Here is a 19,938-nt window from a genome sequence, read left to right on the forward strand (position 1 = left end):
TAAACTCGGGCCACACCAGGCCACACCTCACGCGTCCGGATTTGACTGGATTTGATCCGCGCCATGTGCGCGGAAGGAGGAAGCGAGGGCGTTGAACCCACCCTCCGAGGTCAGACGATCGACAACGTCGGCCATACACCACGACGCTGCAAACGCGCAGTCCCGGCATGCAGTCCATCCCCCACACGTTGCGTTTGGCCCGCGGGCAATGTGCACCATCCAATCTCCCGTCCGGCTACGCCGCCTCCACTAACTGCCTGCTGCGGCCCATATCGCGCACTTATAGCACACGTGCAGACCGCTTTCCCCTTTCCGCGCCCTCCTCCTTTTCTTCCTTGCCCTTGTCGCCCGTGTTTGACGTCCCAGCGACATCCTGAACGACCCGCTGCAGTTCCTTTTAGCATGCTCACTGCCGCCCCGCTCGCTGCTGCCATCCTCGCTTCCGCAACAGGAGCCACCGCCACCTATAGCCTCATGAAGGAGTTTTCCGGAGATACCTTCTTCGATGACTGGGGATTCTACGGGAACTACGACAACCTCACGAACGGTACGTTCCATTTCAGCGCCAGCGTTCGAGAATGCACATTCAACTACACTCGGGGAGCAGGCGATGTTACTTTCGTGACCAAGGCGAACGCTACCTCGGAGAAGCTTGCGTACGTCAACGACGCTGGCAAGGCGATCATCACGGTCGACAACACCACATCAGTTGTCTACAACTACAAGCGTGATTCGGTGCGCACTCTCTCCCCTTCATCGCCCGAGCTCTTATTCTATCAGAGCACTCGTCGGTCTGACGCTCTGGGACACAGGTTCGCATCGCTACTGTGGACTACTACCCGGTTGGATCGGTCATCGTCTTTGACGTGACCCACCTGCCATATGGCTGTTCCGTATGCCTTTTGTATTGCCTCTCTCACGATCTTGTCTAAGAGATCGCGATCATGTTCAGGTATGGCCGGCGTTCTGGACGAAGGGCATCAACTGGCCTGCGGGTGGAGAGATTGACATCGTCGAGGGCGTCAACCTGATGACTGCCAACCAGATGGCCCTCCACTCTGACAGCGGCTGCAGCTCTTCGTCATCCGCCACGATGTCCGGTACTGTCGGCTCCGTGACTGATTGTTCGAACGCTTCTGGGTGCATTATCGAGGAATCGCAGTCGAGCAGTTATGGAGAGGCGTTCGCTAACGCCGGCGGAGGCGTCTGGGCGACCGAGTACTCGACGGACGGTATCAAGTGAGTCTGTCTCGTATCGACTTGGAAGCTTTCGCTCATGGCTCTTACTTGAATACAGGATCTGGTTCTGGAGTGTGAGATTCAACGTCGATGCCGAACTGTTTGTGTTATCTGACGTGCGACATTTCAGCGCGACAATGTCCCCACCACTATCTCGGCCGCTGGCTCTTCGATCGACACTTCGTCTTGGGGCACTCCCTCCGCTAACTGGCCCGCTTCGTCTTGCAACGTCAGCGAGTACTTCTCTGGCCAGCAACTAATCCTCGACATCACTCTCTGTGGTGACTGGTGCGTCCCTCGCACGCATGTTCTATTGGCACCCGCTGACTCCACTTCCAGGGCCGGCTCTGCATCCGTCTACAAAGCCACCTGTGGTGGCGACGGCTCCGCGACGGCGTGCTACATCAACAACGTCATCAACACGCCCACCAACTACACGAACGCGTACTTCGAGATCAACTACATCAAGATCTTCTCGAGCTCCGAGGTGGTCCTCACCCCGACCGTCTCCGGTTCGTCGACGATCCTCGTCACCGAGTCCGCGACCGCGACGTCGAGCTCGTCCTCAGCCTTGTCCAACGACGACAGCGCTGCGCCATCATACGCGCGCGCGTATGCGGCGTTTATCGAGGCGACGATTCTCAGTGGGGCGTCGTGGCTCTTGTTGTGATATCGGTTGCATGGGCGTTGACATCTGTAATTGCGTGACATAGGCGACATGGACGTTACCCTGCTCTGTTTACGTAGACACTGGCTTGGTACATAGCCGCGATTGTATAAGGTATCGCTGTCTACACTAAATGTTTGAACAATCTGGCCGTCTATCTGACTGCGCTACCTGGCGAAGTGATGGGTAGATTAGATTAGATTGCCAACGTGACGGGCTCCTGGGCATCGACGCGCGTCTCGTCTGGGAGACTCAGGCCCAGGGGCGTCCTGCTCGTCGCTGAGAGTTGTCCTTGGGCTTCCACGACTGCATAAAACCCCGCACTCTGCCACCTATGTCCCGTTCATAGTCTCCGGGCCCCCTCATCTCTCTCGACTCGCTTTTCACGCCCCATGACGGCCCCTACTACGGCCCCCTCCGAGGACAACCTCAAGGCCGCGCTGCTCGCGCTCAAGGCCGACAACCCCACGCTCGGCGTGCCCAAGATCCACGGCCTGCTCACCTCCGCACACCCGGAGTGGACGGTGAGCGAAAAGCGGACCCGGAAGGTGCTGCAGTCCGCCGGGCTCGTCCAGACGTCCGCGGCGAGCGGCGCCGCCCCAGGCCAGGTCTTCCCCACCTCCCGCCTGATCGACGGGCTCGACGTCGCGCGGTGGACGTCCAAGGTAGAGGTGCACTTTTTCGGCAAGGCGAAGGGCAAGGGCCTCGTCGCGCGCGAGGCGATCCCAGAGGGCGAGGTGATCTGGAAGGAGGACCCGTTCGTCCTCGCCCCGGAGTGGTGCGTCCCCCCCGTCTCCAGCCCCCACAGAACCGACCGCTGACGCGGACGGCCGACGGGCAGGGAGATCTACGACATGCAGATGTCCTCGCGCGCGTGCGGCCACTGCTCGACGCTGCTCACCGCCTCCGCCCTCGTCGTCCCCTGCGCCGCCTCGAGCTCGAGCACGCCCTGCCCCGTCCGCTTCTGCTCGCGCCTGTGCCTCCAGCGCGCCGGCCGCGCGCACCCGCCGCTCTGCGCGTCCCGCAACCCCGCGAGCGCGCCGCTGCTGCACTTCGCGCGGCGCAACCAGTGGATGGCGCTCCACGCGCTCGCGCAGGCCACCGCGCGCGCGCTCGCCGCGCACGAGGCCGACGCGCAGGCGTTCGCGGAGGACTGGGAGGCCGTGCGCGCGATGGCGCAGCTCGGGATGGAGGAGCGCGCCAAGGGCGGGTGGCTGAGCGCGGAGCCGGACCGCGCGATGTGGAAGCGGGCGCACAAGCTGTACGTCCAGGCGTTCCGGGAGCCGGCCACGGACGCGGAGAAGAAGCGGCTCGCGAAGCTGTTTAAGAAGCCGCTCCCGCAGGACGTCGTCGAGACGCTGTTCGAGTACGAGGCGTTCCTGCAGGGGCTCGGGCGGATGAGTCTCAGTGCGTATCTCTGCCTCCTCGGGCACCGGTGTGCGTCTGACTTTGCGGCAGATCTGGAGGCACACGGCGGGCTGTACGTTCTGCACTCGCACCTCAACCACAGCTGCAATCCGAATGTCTCTGTGCGGCACCTCGATCAGCGCACAGCTCTCTCGCGGATCACGCTCATCGCCCGGCGGCCCATTACGCCCGGGGAGGAGCTCTTGATCACGTACGTCAACCCCGACATGCCGCTCGAGCCGCGCCGGCGGAACCTGCTCGAGTGGGGCTTCGGCAAGTGCATGTGCGAGCGGTGCATCGTGGAGGAGCGCGAGAAGAAGGAGCGCGGTGAGGTCGAGGGTGAGAATGGGGAGGCTGCAAAGGAGAACGCCGACCTCGAGGCGGAGTTGAAGGCGGGGCTGGGTGTGATGTGAGTGCGACGAGGAAACCAAAGGACTTGAGTTTCAACTTCGATGTATACTGCATAGCCATAAGGGTAGACACCGGTCGCGATACCAACATCATGTCCGAAATCTTATAAGTGAACATTAAGGCGTCGGCGCGATGAAGTACGAGTGTACCCTGCGCCTTGTGCTAGAAATCGCAACTGTGGGATATGAGGCTCGTCGTCTCTCTAATTGGTCTTCATTGTGAGCAGATCACGGGGGTAACGTACAGATGCACAATGGTTGGTGATACTCGCGCAGATTGACGGCGATACAGTCTACCCTCCTTCCCGATTATTGCTGGCCAAGCAACTTCTTGAGCAAGGCTCCGCCCATCAGAGTCACCTTCTCCACGTCGCGGCACGTCAAGCTGTACCGCAGCCCGCGCTCGAGGATGCCTCCCGCCTCGACCGCCGCGCGCGCAGCCGGATCCTTGAGCGCGTCGAAGTTCGCGATGCGCTCCTCTGGCGTCGTGCCGTCGATTTCGAACTTGTCGACATAGAGCTCGTCGATGCCGTGCAGGTGATCGGCATACATCGACGAGGTCGTGATGACGAGGCTGCGCGGTTCGAGCAGGAGGCGGAGGACCGGCTTGGGGTCGATTGCGCGGCCGGTGCGCTGTGCCTCCGGTGCTGGGGGGGTGTCTGAGGGGGCAGGGGGGTCGTCTGGTTTGTATTGGTAGTAGTTGAAGACGGTGTGGGCTCCGAGGGAGAGGGTGGCGACAACTGGATGATATGCGGGACCGTCTTCATGGGGCTATATCGAAGCATCAATACAATATTGAAAGGGAGGGGATACACTGGCATTGACCATGATTCCTTGACCAGGAGCGTACTATAGTTAGGACAAAGGTGAATATGGATCGGAATCTGGAGGCACGAGACAGCTCACTTCGTTCATGATGATGTGATTGGGTTCTCCGTGTTTGGAACCCTCGAAAATTCCTGTGTCGCGAATGCGGCCGATGAGGTCAGGGCTGTGGGAGACATTCAGACAACGTCGTACCGTTAGATGGCCTATTTAGGACACTCACTACATGTTCACAAAGTTCGGCATCTCCTGCGGTATGAGGACCTTTTTCGCAGTTAATTCCCCGCCTACTCGAGGCTGAGTAATCAGATCCCCGCGGACTGACACTAGCACTTGCCCCATATCTGCAGTCTACCTGCATATGAGCTCCATAGTCCGTCAAAGTAGCGCGTACCAAATCGCTCACCTGCGGTTTTGGAGTCGCTTCCACCACGGCTGAGGTGCGTCCACGATCTACACAAAGATTTCAGATGCGGCAGTTGCTGCGGTAGATTTGTGGCCGTTTGGTGCTGACCTTTCTGATCAAATACTCTTCCTCTTCTTCGTCTATGAAGTTAGGGACGTAATAGGTTGTTTTTGTACCAGGAACGAGGTACTCTTCGAGAGCTTTGGGGTGGCTCATGTTTTGGTCCTTGATGAAGAGCGGTTCTCGGGGTCTCAGCCACCAGTGCGCACCCAGTTGGGCGCTTCTTACTGTTCATGCACCCCCGTCTTTTCCTCATCTTCCTTGTTTTGTCTTCACATTCGCTTGCCCCGCTTGACAGTTTCATGACGCAGGTAACGCCCCCAAGGCACCATGCGCGCATGCCCTGGTCAAATGCTCAGTGCTGCCACTGGAAGACATGCCCAGCGACAGCCTCTGCTGCGCACCTTGCCACCTCATGGTCCCAGTGACAGTGGCGGATTGACATGATCCGGCAAGACCATCGCTCTGAAAGTACGCTCTTATTACTTTTTTTCCACGTTCTGACTGGATGAGAAGAAGGTGGGAGAGCACATTGTCCGCAAAACCGATCACAATGGTCAAAATGGGACCCTGCCAGGCTCGAAATCAGCGGTCGCTAGAGTTGTGAATCTGAAGTTTCACGTTCGCAGTCAGCCTATGTTAGCATGCCGTCAGGTTTTGACAGAACTCTCGCTGCGCGCAAGTTGAACGCTGGGACTCACCACATATCATGTCATCCCGGACTCTTGTCTCCCCAGAGAACCTCCCCTGCGAACGACATGTCCGCCGCCATCGCCGCCATCCTCCTCCTCTCCCCCGACAACCCATGCAACACCACCGTCGTCGATGACGCCACTAGCAAGGCACTCTACGTCGTCCGCACTGAGCACCCGAAGTCCGGCACAGTCACGCGCGTGTATCGCGCTCACTCTTCCGATGCCGACTCAGACGACTCAGAATCTGAGCTGGGGAAGAAGGCCGGAGGACACAAGGGCAAACACGAAGACGAGATTGCGTCGCTCGAATGGAAGAGCACGCGTTCCGACCGGGTGACTCTCACCAGCTTTGGCGGACCGATGTCTCTTCGCGAATGGCTCCATCCAAGCCTTATTCCCTTCCGAAGGTACCGTTGTCTCTAAGCTGTGATCATGCCAGCGATACTTAAACGACCTCGGTGTCTCACCCACAGCGAAGTGTCATGGAAAGACCGCATGGGCCGCAAGTACAAGTGGCGCGGGAACGAGCCGGGACGCCAGCTCGAGGTCCGTTCATCTGCTCCCATCCGAGTCTGTCTCATGGGCCTTACGTGACCCACTTCCACAGCTGTACTCCGAGGACGATGGCTTCGCCTCCCTCATCGCGCGCTTCAAGCGGGTACACCGCGACGACGCTGGCGTAGAGAAGAGCGCGTGCTTGCTGTTCACCGCTCGCGGGATCGAGGTGCGCGACGACGCCGTCGTCTCGTTCCTCTTCCTCGAGCGCGCTCGGCGAGAGCACGAGACGACAGTCGTGCGGACCGCGGACTCTCTAGCGGCGGGTGCGGCGGTCGGGAGCGCTGTCTTCAATGTTAAGGCCTGAGATGGTGAGCGGATGCACATGCGGGCAGAAGTTTGTAAAGGTTCACATATGCATAGCCTGTAGCCAGTATGCTATGGTTGTACAAGTACGCATAAACACAGTAGCAGTACGGTTAGGTAAAACTTTGCGAGAAGTAAGGTGACAAATTCGCATCAATTTGCCTCCGCGAAGACACGCGCCCGCAGCAGAACCACGGCCAACTGCGCTCACTCAGAACCCATCTCACGCTCGGGTTCTTAAAGGGTCGGGGCATTACTCTGAAACTCCGACCAGCTCTCCGCACTGTAATCTCTCGGTGCGCTCCAGACGCTTACCTGTTTCATCACCGAGCGGACCCGCAGAACCTTGTTATGCCAACGCCAACGAATGGCGCATGTCGGCTCTCGTCGACGTACGAGATGCGCACTCGCGCACCTTATACGTGGGTGTCCACAGCTGCGCGTGCTGCACCTACTGGCGATGGATGCCGGCGTGCTCAAAAGAACGGGAAGAGGAGGTGGGTGCGGTAGAGGGACGGGCTGGCTGGCTACGCGAGTTCTCCTTCGCAGAGGTGGAGCGTGTCTTTTCCGTACGTGCGGCAGTATTTGGGGTGGCCGGATCTGCGACGTGGAGTAGTGACTATGTGACGGGCCCGTTCTGACTCACGAATCCAGATACACGTTGGCTACGGGGAACAACTCCGATGCGTACTGCACCACGCCCTCCCTCACCGCAGTCCAGTCCTGGCAGCTCGATACCACACCACCTAGCACCAGCTCCTTCAGCGTGCGCTGCGTACACGTCGTCCCCTTCGTCAGGTCTTCTTCGTCCACGCTCGCGGAAAGCACCGTGGCGTCGATTCCGGGAACGCGCAGATGCAGAACCTTCAGCTCCGAGCAGCCCCGCGCGAAGTGCGCCAGCGCGTCGATCGTGACGCGTGCGCTCCCGTCGGGGAGGTTCGAGGTGACGGGCGCCAGCTCCAGGTTGGTGTACAACCGGAGGCTCTCGAGCGCGGGCCACGCACTGACCGCTGCCTGGATATCTTCGGAGGACAGGGAGATCCGGGGACACTTCAGATGGAGAGTGATCGTGAGGTCGGCGAGCGTGCTCAGGGCGCTGAGGGTCTGGAGCATGCCGGAGAGCGGAACGACGGAATCCTGCTCATAGGGGTTGTCCCGTTTGATCGCGATGCTCATTGAACGGAGGCGAGACCAGTGGTTGGTCATTGCGGCAAGGGCGGTTTGGAAACTTGACGAGTAGAATTCACACAGTGAGTCGTGTGTCGTCTGGAGGGAAAGGGAAGAGAGCGTGGGTGTATGCAAGTGCGTGATAACTTCCACGACGCGATGCCACTGATGTGGACCCGTACAGAGGAGGTTGAGCGCGCGGATATGCGGGAGTTCGAAGGATCTCCGCAGAGTAAACCGTGCGTTGTTGATTTGGTAGAAGTAGAGCCCGAGGGACAACTCCGTGAGAGAGACGAGAGATGGGAGAAGTCCAAGGTCTTGGATGTCCTTGAGGGAGCGCAAGCGAATATTCCCAAATTCCTTGAGCGACGCCAGGGGCACGAGAGTGCGGATAATGAAGTCGAACGGTATCAGGGAGTGCGAGATATGGACGCGTTGCAGGTGGGGACACGATGCGCAGATCGTTCTGAGCACGGCTAGCTGATGTGCTTGTGCCACGAGCCGTTCAGTGTCAGTGTGGTCCTTGCTGCGGAAATGGATTTCGACTGTTTTGACCTCGGACGAGAGAAGGGCCAGCTCGCCGTTGTCAAAGGGTCTGCCGTGAAACAACAAGGCAACGAATTCCGCTTGATTGAGACACGGAAGTATAGATGTGCCGCGAAGGAACTGCGGCAGTTCCTGCCAGACGGAAGGTCCCCCACGAGACGAGGGGAGTGAAATGGTGATCTTTCGGACGCGTGATGCGTATCCACTGAACCTCTTCCAGTTTGTATGAGTGCAAGGGTCCTGCGTCAACGTCTACCGTCCCACACGGACCCGTCAGTTGAATTCCGTTTTCGCGGAAGTTGATCGAACCTACAAATAGATATGAATCTGCGGTCCTTGCCGAAATATTGGACAGATTTTCCTTTGACCTTAGTTGCGAGATACCAAGAGTGTATAGGAGAAACGCAAGTGGGCGATCGTTGGGGAGCGTCTTCCAGAGGAAGTGCAGAGCGGGCTTGGTGAAGGTTCTGTTAAGTTTCAACGACGCGGTTCGTTGGAATCCTCCTAACGATCGTCGAGTTCACTCGCAGGCTCGCGTAGGGCACTCTTCGTGAGAAGGTAACAGCCCTTGTACCGTCGTTCGATTGATCGAAGCGACGCGGTGGCGATACTGAGATGGACGGACGAACGGAACAAAGACACACACGGAACGATGGTGGTAAAGAGTAGAGTGAAGATTCGTGCCGCGCTCCGCGGGAGCGCGTTTATATACATGGAGAGGACAAAGGACTGATACGGGCGAGAGATGAGAGATTACGCTAACATATCTAATCTAATCTAAACTCGTCCCATGACATGCCTCCCCCAGTGTAGAATCGAATCTCGAGAAGCGTGAGTAAAAAAGAAAAGAGTCTAGTCAATGTCCATATTCGTTTCGAGGGGGATCAGAGAGATCATGGATGTCTGTCCGTACGCAGTCGAACGCGGCGTGACAATCCAACGGAATCGCCCGAGGCGACGTACTCCCTGGTACTCGGCGATAATGCGGAGACTACGGAAGCGAGGTCCACTCCGTTGAAGACGTCGAGGTTACCAACCCCTATGAGGATGTCGTCGCAGTAGACTTGCGCGTACACGTCGACGACTCCGAGGGCGTCGGCGATAGCCCCGAGGATGCCACGACTTCGCATTGCTTCGGCGAGAAGGTCCAGGCCCTGAGACGTCTTCCGGAGGTCCCTGGCCAAGAGGACGTCGGCGTAATCTTCTCCGACGATCACCCACGAGGGTGAGAACGAGTGCGAGGTCCATCGCCACGCGGACCGCTCTCCCAGGATCCCGATGGTGACCCGCATGGCCCGCGCGATCCAATCCATTGAGGCGTGTGCGCAGCGTAGGTAATCGCTCCAGACGGTGGTCCAGATCGAGCACGGGGTCGGTCCGGCAAGTTGACTGTGATCGGGGTAGCGCTGGAGGAAGAGGACGACGGGGAAAGGAGGGAAGTCCGATCCGAGTTCGAAAAGTGCGTTGAGGTCGAAGTCCACTCCGGAACTAGCGGCGATCTCGTCAGGAACGACGCCGTTCGACGCGAGATGAACGACTTGAAGGAGATAAAGGAGGCGCTCGTGGAGGGTGGCGGCGAGTGTGATCTGAAGCTCGCACGTGCTGTTGGAGTCGACGCGAAGGTTCCGCGTGAGCACTAGCGCTGCGACGTCCAGGTTGAAGAGAAGGATGGTGGAAAAGAGGTAGAAGGGGAAACCAGCGCGATCGGGTTCTCCGTTGAGAGAGGAAGACATGTCGGTGAGGAAGAGTGTTGTCGTTGTGAGAGTGAGGGGATTCGTTCTGACTGGCGGTGGACTCCGTCTGATGGTGAGTAGCGCCGATGTATCGTCTTCTTATCCTCGACGACCACCGTATCGTGGCAGTGGCGTTCCTCTCCCTTTTTCTTTCTTCTCCTGCAGACGCGAGCTTACGCGTACGTCTCTGGGTGGTGAGTGGCAATCTTCCGTGTTTGAGGCGACTGTAGATTCCGGTCTCTGCTTTGTCTGGTGTGCCACCTCGGACGTTGTTGCGATTGAATCTTCTCGGACAGGTTGCATCGGCAACTCGATCTTACCCGAGTCGTCGGGTTCGTGTGACATTGACTTCCCTTTCGTCTCGTGTTGATCGGTGCGTGTACCTCGCGCTTCGTCCTTATCTCGTTGATCCCACGTTCGTAGGACTTCGGGGGCATTGCGTAGCTGGTCCCGTGTGAGCCACTCGTCCTCGTTGCCAGGTCGTCCTACCCATCTTGTCTTGTAGAGAATCTTACGCCGTCCATCCTTGCCTTGTACTACCTTCTCTCCGACTATTTGCTCGACTTCTTCCTCAGGCAATTCCTCGAAGCTGTCTCGACTCATCCGCTTCGTTGGCCGGTTTCCGAACTCTGGTGGCGACGACTGATACGGCTCCAGATGTGCAATATTGATCACCGGGTGGATTTTGTACGAGGTGGGTAGTCGCAGTTGATATGCTACTGCGCTAAGCTTTCTAATGACTTCGAATGGACCATCGAACTTCATTAGTAACTTGCGACCTCGTCCGGTCTCTCTTCTGAGAAGCTCGAGACTATGAGGGTTGATCAAGACTAGATCTCCCTCTTCGAACTCGCGGTTGAGTCGGCCCTTGTCATAAGCCTTCTTCTGGTACGTCTGAGCTAGCTTGATTGCCTGTTGCGCTTGATGCTGATTTGCTCTGAATTGTGTGGCCATCTCATCGGCGGTTTGATGTCTCGACAGTTCGTGCTTCACATTCTCTTCTCTCAGACTTCCTCCCCCAGTCAAATCGCGAGGGGTTGGCCTGACGACACTTGGTGGAGAAGACAACATGGTCACACCAGTGATGGGAGTGTATCCGCGTAGGAGGTACGCAGGCGCGTAATTGGTTGCGGAATGTGGGGTCGTGTTGTACGCCAAGGTGAGTGCGTCGAGATGTCGGCTCCAGTCATCACGCTGTTCTGACACGTATGCTCGTAGTGCGATCTCAATGGTCTGGTTGAGGATCTCCGATTGTCCGTCGCTCTGAGGGTGATGCGCCGTGGTAAGTGCTCGCTTGATGTTCATGTTCTTGCAGAGCTGACCCCAGAAGTCGCTCCTCCACTTCGCATCTCGATCGGTGATGATCTGGCGTGGCAAACCGTAGTGAGCGACAACGTTTTGAAGTACAGGTCTGCTGTCTCCACTGCCGTCGTCGCTGTTGTCGTGGGGATGAACATCCCGTACTTGGTGAGCTTGTCGACGATTGTCAGTACGTTGTCGTAGCCGTCCGAAAGGGGCAGTTCCGGTACGTGATCCATGCAGACTACTTCAAAAGGCTGACTCGGAATTGGGATAGGCGGAGCAGTCCGACGCCGCCATGTCTGCGTGGTTTGACCTTCTGACATACGTCGCACGTCGCTGTGAAGTGTTTGATCTCGCGCGACATCCGCGGCCAAAAGTATACCGTCGCAATGCGATTGTAAGTGCGATGATAGCCTCCGTGAGCTCCCTCCGTCTTCTCGTCATGGCTGTCGCTCATGATCTGTGCACGCAACTTCTTTGGTACGCACAGCTTACTGGCTCCGTTCCAGTCTTCGAAGTACAGAAGTCCGTCGTCACTGAGGTAGTATTGAGGGTAGGTGGGCGTCTCAGGGTCATCTTCTCGGATTGCGGTCAACACTGATTTGAAGTATTCATCGTCCAGATACGCGAGTTTCCAAGCTTCCACATCTTCCGGAGCAAAACCAATGAGCAAAGAGTGCGTGGCTGCTGCACAGTACCCTGCGTCAGGTATGTCTGAAGCGTCTTCGATGGCGGTATCGACGTTGATAGCCTTGGTGGTGAAAGATTCCAGAGTTGCGGCGTGCTTGGATGCAACAGTGAGTAGTTTCTCTTCGAACCTAGGACCCAGTTCCTCATATGCGCTCCTCAAGATGTCCTCGCTTGTTCTCCCAGGGTAAGTACTATGCCGTCTAATTCGTTCGGACCTCGCTGATCGGGTACGCGTCGACGCAGACGAGACACGGGATCAACGTTGGAATGCACTCGTCCAGCTCGGTGTACTATCCGCAATCCAGGAAACGCAGCGAATGTCGTTCCCCAAGTCTGCAGACGACGATTGACGTTGTGAAAGGCACGTCCCCAGGTCAGAGCCGCGTGGTCCGTAATCGCGAGAATCGGGCTCGTTCCTTCGATGTACGGCTGAAACTTGATCAGTCCTTCGCGCAGTGCTAGTGCTTCGCGCTCCGTGGCCGAGTAATTCCGTTCGGCCGGCTTCAAGATGCGTGACCAGTACGCAATAACACGTTCGATGTGGACGATCGTATCTTCGAATTCCTCCGCCCAGTCGCCTGCGGGAGGAACGTCCGGGTCTCCTTTCGCGACTTGGGCTACTAGTGAAGGTACGGGCTCCCCTTTCTGATGTGCTTGTCGGAGCCGGTCATACAGCTTGGTCCCTTTTAGATCCCGAATGGCGATGGGCTGGATCTGTTGCAGGATCGCAGCTAACCCATAGTCACAAGCGTCGGAATATACGCGATAAGGACGGCCGGCTATAGCGTGCGCACGGACGGGGGCTTGGGTGAGTACTTGCTTGCTTAGTTCGAACGCTTCTTGATGCACATCTCCCCACTTCCATTCGCGTTCCTTCTTCAGAAGATCGAAGAGCGGCGCCGCGATCCAGGCGTAGAATGGGATGTACGACGAGAAGTACACCATCATCCCTAAGAATGTGTGCAATTCCGCCGTGTTCTTGGGTGCCGCCAGGTCGAGGATTGCTTGTACCTTGTCTCGGTGCGTTGACAGACCGAGTCTGGATACTTTCTGACCTAGCAAGAGTAGTTGCCGATACGCGAAGTGGCATTTGGGGAGAGAAAGCGTCAGGCCAGCGATAATGATAGCTTTGAGGACGCGATCGAGGTGAGTCACATGTTCGCGAAACGTCTTTGAGTAGACGATGATGTCGTCGATGTAGACAAGTGCGAAGATCCATAGAAACGGAGCGAGTACGCTCTGCATTTCGCGTTGGAATATACTCGGCCCGTTGCGCAGACCGAAGGGCATTCGCGTGAATTGATAGAGGCCTCGGTGAGTCCTGAACGCCGTCTTTGGTCTGTCCTCTGTTGTGATACTGATCTGTGTGAACCCAGATAGTGCGTCCATTGTCGATAGCCATTGCGCTCCGGACAACTCCTTCATGATCTCCTCTTGTCGGGGCAGGGGAAACTCGTCTGGAACCGTCATCTCGTTCAGTCGTCGGTAGTCTACGACCATGCGGGGCTTATTGTTGCGGTACGTGATGAAGGCTGGTGCTCCCCAAGGCGATATTGATGGTTCGATTACTCCTAGTGCTAGCCATTTGTCCATCTGCTGATCGATCACTTCACGCTTTGCTGGGGATGCAGGGAACGGCGGCAACGACACCTCCTTGGCATTGGCTCGTAGCGGAATAGTACATTTCGTGTTTTTCGCCTCCCCCAGTCGGCCGTCGAGAGCAAAGGCAGCTCTGTTCTTGGTGAGCACATCTATCAGACTCTGCCTATCCTCCCCCTTGACTTCGTTCGAGACGTCTAGAGCTGACAGGAATTCCTCTAGTGCGACGTCATCCGGCGGTGGCTCGGATGTCTTGGGTCCGCCTTCTAGAGGTTCTTCTGCGAGTGGGTCTTCTCCGATATCTCTGCTGGCGCGTGCTGTCGTAAGATCTCCCTCCGGTTCCGCATGGGTCAGTCCCGCTCCTTTGTTGTGTAGTTGCTGGCTGACGAGCTGTTGTACCAGGTTGGCGTGCGAGGTCATATGATCTAACTGTTCCGCCGTGAAATTGTCTTCGTGGTCCAACCACTGGTCAGGTACGCGTGCTATTCCCACCAGCTGTCCCTTCCCAATCTTGACTGGGAACGATGAGAAGTTGGCAATGGGAATTCGGGGACACGTCTTAGAGATCAAGGTGTCAGGGGCGCCGTAGACGTCCTCGACGTTTCGCGTGAAGTTGAACATTCGCTCGACAAGAAGCGGTGAGTCGTTCTCGTTGAAGCTGGCTGCCACCTCGACTAATTTTGACTGCCCCGGGGCGATTGTGACCTCCTCCTTCGTGCGCACTTCCTCGCAGGGCTTGATATCTTCATGCTCATCCTTATCCTGCTTCGCCGACACTCGGAAAGCCTGTCCTTCGTCGTTCACCAGTGATTGTCCTACGGAGTTTTGGGCGTCCGCGTACAAGTCTGGTGAGCCAAAGGTCACTCGTGTATGTCCCACTTCGCGCAGAATGGACACTGAGTACTGATCTGCGAAGTCGTTCCCCAGTAGGAATGGCGCCGTCATGCCCTTCACTACGTAGGCGTCTACGGTCATCTTCACAGTCTTCTGAGACTGAGTCGCGAAATAGATGTCGATTGGTACGTAACCGGTGATTGTTGCATTGCCTGTGACTTGTACCAATCGTATCTTTTGCCCAGCTCGTGGTCGTGGTCCTTCGGGTATTGCCTCTAACGCGCGCTGCGATATGAGCGTGATGTCAGAGCCAGAGTCGATGATGGCTGAAACGGGAGTGGACTGGGAATTGTGTAGTCGGACTGGAAGGGTTGTCGCTTGTGCACCCAGAAAGGTGCATCCTGGTGGTCGTGCCATATGTTTCTGAAGAGGTATGATGTCGTCGGTCTCCTCTGCGACGGTGTGAGTTTTGAATGCAGAACAGAAGGTAGCGTCTAAATCGCTCTGGTCGAGTCGTCTCGAAGCGTTCTGAATTCTCGTAATATAGGTCCGGCTTTCTACTGTAGAGGGTCCCCTCGAACGTGACGGTGTTTCCTCCGGTTGCAAAGGAAGTGCGTCAGAGGCCGAGGGCGCGCTCAAAAACCCGTTGATGAGCGATGGGACGATACCGCATCACTGTCTTCCTCGTCTACGGATTCAAAGTAGGCATCTTCGTATTCTTGCTCGCTGGCTCTCTCAACATCACTGAGTGGACTTCTTGCTAGGTTTGCTCGTGCCCGCTTCTCGCCTTTGCGCGCATGTCGACAGTCCCGATCCCAGTGTTTCGGATTGCCACAATGGCGGCAGGGTCGGCGACCGCGCTCGTCTGGAGGATTCTTGGAGATCGTGTGGTCGATTGGGAATGGGTAGTCGTTGTTGGTTGGTGTTCTCTCACTTGCGCCTGCGTTCGCGCGCGCGGATGGCTTCCACTGTGGTCGATGATGTGAGTACTGCTCCCTTTCTCCCATGAAAGTCTCCATCTTCATGAGGTGCTCCTCGTTCAGGTGCATGTCCATTTGGAGCTCCGCTGCGGTCCTGTAGTCGGACCATCGTAGAATACCGGTATGCCACGCTGTCGGTACTGTCTCCGAGATGTAACTGATGATGTCTCGGTCATTTGCTTGCATCGTCAGGAGGATCAGTTCTCGTTTGCGAATGAAGTATTCGCTCGGGGTCTCCTTCTCGTGCCCTTTGTCACGGTACTTCGCAGCGACTGCCTCCTTCTTGGTGCGTTCCATCCACGCTGGACTCATGTAATATTTGCCTATGGTCGATCGCAGATTCGACCAATCTCGCTCACACCATCTGCGAAGTTCTTCTGGAAGCGAATCATACCAGTCTGCTGCGCGACCTATCAATCGTCGAGGTATGACTTGTCCTAGTTGCTCTTGGACGTCTGCTGAGATCTTGGCTAGGCCGTTGACGTAGATCAACCACTTGACTAACTTGGTGGTGTCACCATCCCACGTGTTGACTTCGGTGACCTTCATCTTCATGTCGAAGCGCACACCGAGGGACGTTCTCCCTCCTCCGGTACGTGGGTTTCCTGCCGCGTCGTGGGCGTCGCCCCCAGTTGATCCACCGTACGGAGGTCCTCCCCCGGGTGGTCCGTTATACGGAGGTCCTCCCTCTGGCGGTTCACCTTGTGGATATCCTCCTCCGGGTGATCCACCGAATGGGCGTCTGCCTCCAAACGGTCCGACGTATGGGAGCCCTCCTCCGGGTGGTCCGTCGTCCGGTGGGCCACCACCTGGTGTTCTTCCGCTCGGAGGTCCTCCTCCACTTGGCGGTCCTCCGCCTGAGTGTCCTCCTCCTAGTGGTCCTCCCTGTGAGTGGCCTCTGTCGGGTGTCCTGTCTTGTGGCGAGTCTCCGCCGGGTGCTCCTTCGTCCGGAGGTCCTCCTCCCCGCAGTCCGTCGTATGGGGTTCCCTCGTGCGAAGGCTTCTTGCTATAGGATGGTCCCTGCGAGTATGGAGCGTTCATTTTCACATTAGGTGGCATGTGGTGATCGGACGGTCGTGTAGTGTGACCCGCATGAATATTATCCCTGTAGCGTGTCTCATGTCTCACGAATCGTGATTGGAGCGAGTGCGGAGTTGGAGCTCTGGGCCGATCCGGCCAAGGAGCTTCCTGTTTCTCTGCTTGTGTAGGGATCCACGCAGTCCGTTGTGGGTGGACCGTATCGCCGGGTGATGGGTGGCCTGCACGTGTTTCGGGGTGTGCGTCGTGAATGGACTCCGCCGAGGCGGTTGTCAGGTGCAATGAGGACGGTGTGCTCATCCAGGAACCTTCATCGTATGTCAGCGACTGCGCTATACGCGGTCCTGGTGCTCGCGAGTGGCCCGTCGGTTCGAAGATTTGTTGCAGTCCTGCCGTGTGTGTGGGGGGTTCGATTCGCGGTGATCCTCCCCGTCGTTGTTCGTCTCCTCGAGAGCTCTCCATTTTGTGCCCCAGGAGCGCAGCGGACGCGGTGTCCGCGAGGTGTGGCGGCGCGTCCCGGATTGCTGGCGGGTACTCCTCGCGGCCTTCATTTCCGAAGGGTGCCGTGTCGGCATGGTTCTCGTGACGGATAGGAAGCATCTTGGGTTTGGCTTCCGACGCCTCGTGTTGACGCAACGCGCCTTGCGATGAGAGCGCAGCTTGCGCGCGCGTGAGGGCTCTCCCCACAATGTTCCTGGCTGGGGTTGGCCATTTCTCGGGTACCGCAGCGGGGGTGTAGAATGCTTGGGGTTCCTCCCTCGTCAGCGAGTGCTCTTCGATGTGCGGGTAAGCGTTATTTGGCGTGCGTGCGCTGTTGATAGGAGAAGAGGCTCGGAATTCGACTATGGACTCAGGTTCACCCCTCCGCAATCCCGGCAGGTCGTCGTCCTCGGGATGATCAGGTTTTTCCGCGAAGGTGTGAACGTCAGCTAGCGTCTGTAAGAAACTTTCGACCTCACGATGGAAGCAGATGGATAGAATGTCGTAGTTGTCTTCCGAATGCATGCGCATGTACGTCATGCTGTCTCTACCCCAGATGGGGACGGGCGGAAGTCGTTTGTTGGCAATCACAAAGGAAGGTGCGGCTTCTGCGCGTCGTTGTCCCAGCATTAGGGTGAGTTCGTCCATGTCGTCCGGATCGGGCCAAAGACGATCTTTCTTCGTCGCTAACGTGCGTGGTGAGGCTACGACGTCGAGCAGTAGATAGCGCTCCTTGCGAAACACTCCGCTAGCGAGGATGAGTCGGAGGTGATTCTGTTTACTGGGCCGGAGCGTCTGTCGCCCTGTGTACTCGTGTCCAGCCTTCAGCGCGGCGATCAGGATCCTTTTGCGCTCAGGGTCCTGCAGAATGTCGCCGATGTAATCGTAGACGGAGCCGTAGATTGAAGGGACCCTGTTCGTGCGACCAACTGAGGTGTGCGCTTCTGCAGTACTTGATATGTCGAAGAAGCCGTCTCGTGTGATTGATGCCACTCCAGACTGTACGGAGCTCAATGGAGAAGACATCCTGTACTCGTAAGGGTTCTCGTCAGGCCATTCTGTCTCAATAGCTGCTCGAGGGGGTGGGACGACGATGGGTGCTGGCGATACTATGGGGACCGGAGATGGACTTGGTGCGGGTGTCTTTGTCTCCGGCGGGTGGCGTGCAGTCTCGTCTGGTGGGTCGTGCCCGTCGGGTGCTCCGGTTGCGGGAGCAATGATTTGTGGCGGGGGTGCAGTTGGTCGGGGGTTGGATTGAAGTCGATTGATCTTCTTCTTGTTGTTGCGGTGAGCCATGGTGAAAGACGATTGAGAGAGGAACTCGGGATGTCCACCAATTGTTAAGTTTCAACGACGCGGTTCGTTGGAATCCTCCTAACGATCGTCGAGTTCACTCGCAGGCTCGCGTAGGGCACTCTTCGTGAGAAGGTAACAGCCCTTGTACCGTCGTTCGATTAATCGAAGCGACGCGGTGGCGATACTGAGATGGACGGACGAACGGAACAAAGACACACACGGAACGATGGTGGTAAAGAGTAGAGTGAAGATTCGTGCCGCGCTCCGCGGGAGCGCGTTTATATACATGGAGAGGACAAAGGACTGATACGGGCGAGAGATGAGAGATTACGCTAACATATCTAATCTAATCTAAACTCGTCCCATGACACCTGCGCTTCTTCGGTACTCAGCACACTGTGCGCGCCCGGGGAGTATGACAACACGCACCATACACCGTCTATCTGCTTTCCGGTTAATTGTCGTGAAAGCTGCTTTGCGAGCCCATTACTAAGGTCGTAGACATAAAGCTGGACTGTGGGCATCGTTGTGGTCGTTGCGGTATGGTGTAGGAGAGCAGAAGAGCAATAGGTAGGGCGGGCGGAGGGGTATCTGTGGAGGTTGCGCGGGCGGAGGAAGCAAGTTATATGCGGACAGTCCGTTCGGCTGCGGGCTTGGAAATCTCTCGAAAGGCGACGCGTCGCATCCGGATCGCGATGACGTATCCCCTGATATGGGCGGCGTCTATCACCCCCGGCATTCTCGGAAATCCGGACAGTCAGCTGTATCCGACGCTGCATCGCGTACCATGAAAGATGCAAGCATGACGCTACGGATTGTGACCGAGAGTTGGAGCTATTACATATACAGGTAGTTGGACTTCATCGACTGTGCTCATTAGCTTAGGGGAGCTCAGCAATGCACTCAATCTCCATGTCGGCGCCGAGGGGGAGGGCGGCCACACCGATGCAGGTGCGAGCAGGGGGATCGACGGGGAAGTACTAGGAAAATGTTTGGGCACGTTCGAGACGCACTGAGGGCGCGGATAACTCACCTCCAGGTAGACCTCGTTCATCGGCGCGAAATCGCGCGGAAGGTCCGCCAGGAAGACATTGCACTTCACAACCGCAGTGCGATCAACACCAGCGCCCTTGAGAACCTTTGTCATGTTGTCCAAAGCAACACGCTGGATCATTCAGGAGATTAGAGACAAATTTCCATCAGAGGCAACAGGGAGCGTACCGTTTGTGCCTGAACGCCGCCCTCAACGAGCTTCATGTCCCGGGTGATACCAATGCTACCAGACACATAGATGGTCTTCCCCGAGATGATAGCCTGAGCTGTAAGTGGTAGAATGTGAGACATAGACTAATGTGTTTGACGGAACGCAGAAATGCGTACAGTAGATGGGAAGAGGGGGGTTGGCCTCCTCAGAGAAAACGACTTGCTTCGTCATATTGGTGAATGTGTGCTGGGTGAGAGGTGGAAAGCGGCGGGGCTGTTGAGCAGGATGCAAACAGGAAGTATATATACACGCGATCGGATAATGGTGGGCTGACGAAAGATAGGTTGTATACACTATCCCGTCGATCAGTGGGGAGGGCGCGTGTTATCGATGGCCTTCTAAAGTCATGGTCAGCTGCTAGCGCAGAATATACTCAGTACTTAGCATTAAATTCCAGAAACCTCGGCGACGCAGGTGATGTCGGCGTACAGGAGTCTTT

At 57.0% G+C, this 19,938-nt stretch overlaps 7 protein-coding genes across 7 annotated transcripts; 3 read left to right on the forward strand and 4 right to left on the reverse strand.

Moving 5' to 3' along the window:
- Positions 1-402: 402 nt before the first annotated feature.
- BXZ73DRAFT_77657 (concanavalin A-like lectin/glucanase domain-containing protein) lies at positions 403-1,909 on the forward strand (the record flags this gene model as incomplete). Its single annotated transcript, XM_048022711.1, has 7 exons — positions 403-547; positions 608-735; positions 813-893; positions 953-1,239; positions 1,298-1,313; positions 1,370-1,527; positions 1,579-1,909. 7 exons carry the CDS (start codon positions 403-405, stop codon positions 1,907-1,909), a joined length of 1,146 nt encoding a protein of 381 aa, XP_047877694.1.
- A 389-nt stretch (positions 1,910-2,298) lies between these two features.
- BXZ73DRAFT_101543 (SET domain-containing protein) lies at positions 2,299-3,726 on the forward strand (the record flags this gene model as incomplete). The annotated part of the gene is made up of 3 exons (XM_048014942.1): positions 2,299-2,684; positions 2,748-3,313; positions 3,365-3,726. The coding sequence occupies 3 exons, from the start codon at positions 2,299-2,301 to the stop codon at positions 3,724-3,726; spliced, it is 1,314 nt and encodes a 437-aa protein (XP_047877695.1).
- Positions 3,727-4,032: 306 nt separating this feature from the next.
- Positions 4,033-5,170, reverse strand: BXZ73DRAFT_47222 (uncharacterized protein; the record flags this gene model as incomplete). The annotated part of the gene is made up of 7 exons (XM_048019837.1): positions 4,033-4,494; positions 4,549-4,572; positions 4,630-4,714; positions 4,772-4,838; positions 4,870-4,880; positions 4,955-5,001; positions 5,063-5,170. The coding sequence occupies 7 exons, from the start codon at positions 5,168-5,170 to the stop codon at positions 4,033-4,035; spliced, it is 804 nt and encodes a 267-aa protein (XP_047877696.1).
- Positions 5,171-5,772: 602 nt separating this feature from the next.
- Positions 5,773-6,571, forward strand: BXZ73DRAFT_47269 (uncharacterized protein; the record flags this gene model as incomplete). The annotated part of the gene is made up of 4 exons (XM_048019848.1): positions 5,773-5,907; positions 5,986-6,116; positions 6,183-6,255; positions 6,317-6,571. 4 exons carry the CDS (start codon positions 5,773-5,775, stop codon positions 6,569-6,571), a joined length of 594 nt encoding a protein of 197 aa, XP_047877697.1.
- Positions 6,572-7,097: 526 nt separating this feature from the next.
- BXZ73DRAFT_101546 (uncharacterized protein) lies at positions 7,098-10,016 on the reverse strand (the record flags this gene model as incomplete). The annotated part of the gene is made up of 3 exons (XM_048014943.1): positions 7,098-7,170; positions 7,217-8,332; positions 9,247-10,016. 3 exons carry the CDS (start codon positions 10,014-10,016, stop codon positions 7,098-7,100), a joined length of 1,959 nt encoding a protein of 652 aa, XP_047877698.1.
- Positions 10,017-16,545: 6,529 nt separating this feature from the next.
- Positions 16,546-18,235, reverse strand: BXZ73DRAFT_77663 (uncharacterized protein; the record flags this gene model as incomplete). The annotated part of the gene is made up of 2 exons (XM_048022712.1): positions 16,546-16,617; positions 16,658-18,235. The coding sequence occupies 2 exons, from the start codon at positions 18,233-18,235 to the stop codon at positions 16,546-16,548; spliced, it is 1,650 nt and encodes a 549-aa protein (XP_047877699.1).
- An 881-nt stretch (positions 18,236-19,116) lies between these two features.
- BXZ73DRAFT_90075 (YjgF-like protein) lies at positions 19,117-19,670 on the reverse strand (the record flags this gene model as incomplete). The annotated part of the gene is made up of 4 exons (XM_048025497.1): positions 19,117-19,215; positions 19,269-19,400; positions 19,457-19,554; positions 19,616-19,670. 4 exons carry the CDS (start codon positions 19,668-19,670, stop codon positions 19,117-19,119), a joined length of 384 nt encoding a protein of 127 aa, XP_047877700.1.
- Positions 19,671-19,938: the final 268 nt, after the last annotated feature.

The sequence above is a fragment of the Epithele typhae genome (genome assembly GCF_022376455.1).
Source record: "Epithele typhae strain CBS 203.58 chromosome Unknown BXZ73scaffold_25, whole genome shotgun sequence".
Lineage (NCBI taxonomy): Eukaryota > Fungi > Basidiomycota > Agaricomycetes > Polyporales > Epitheliaceae > Epithele > Epithele typhae.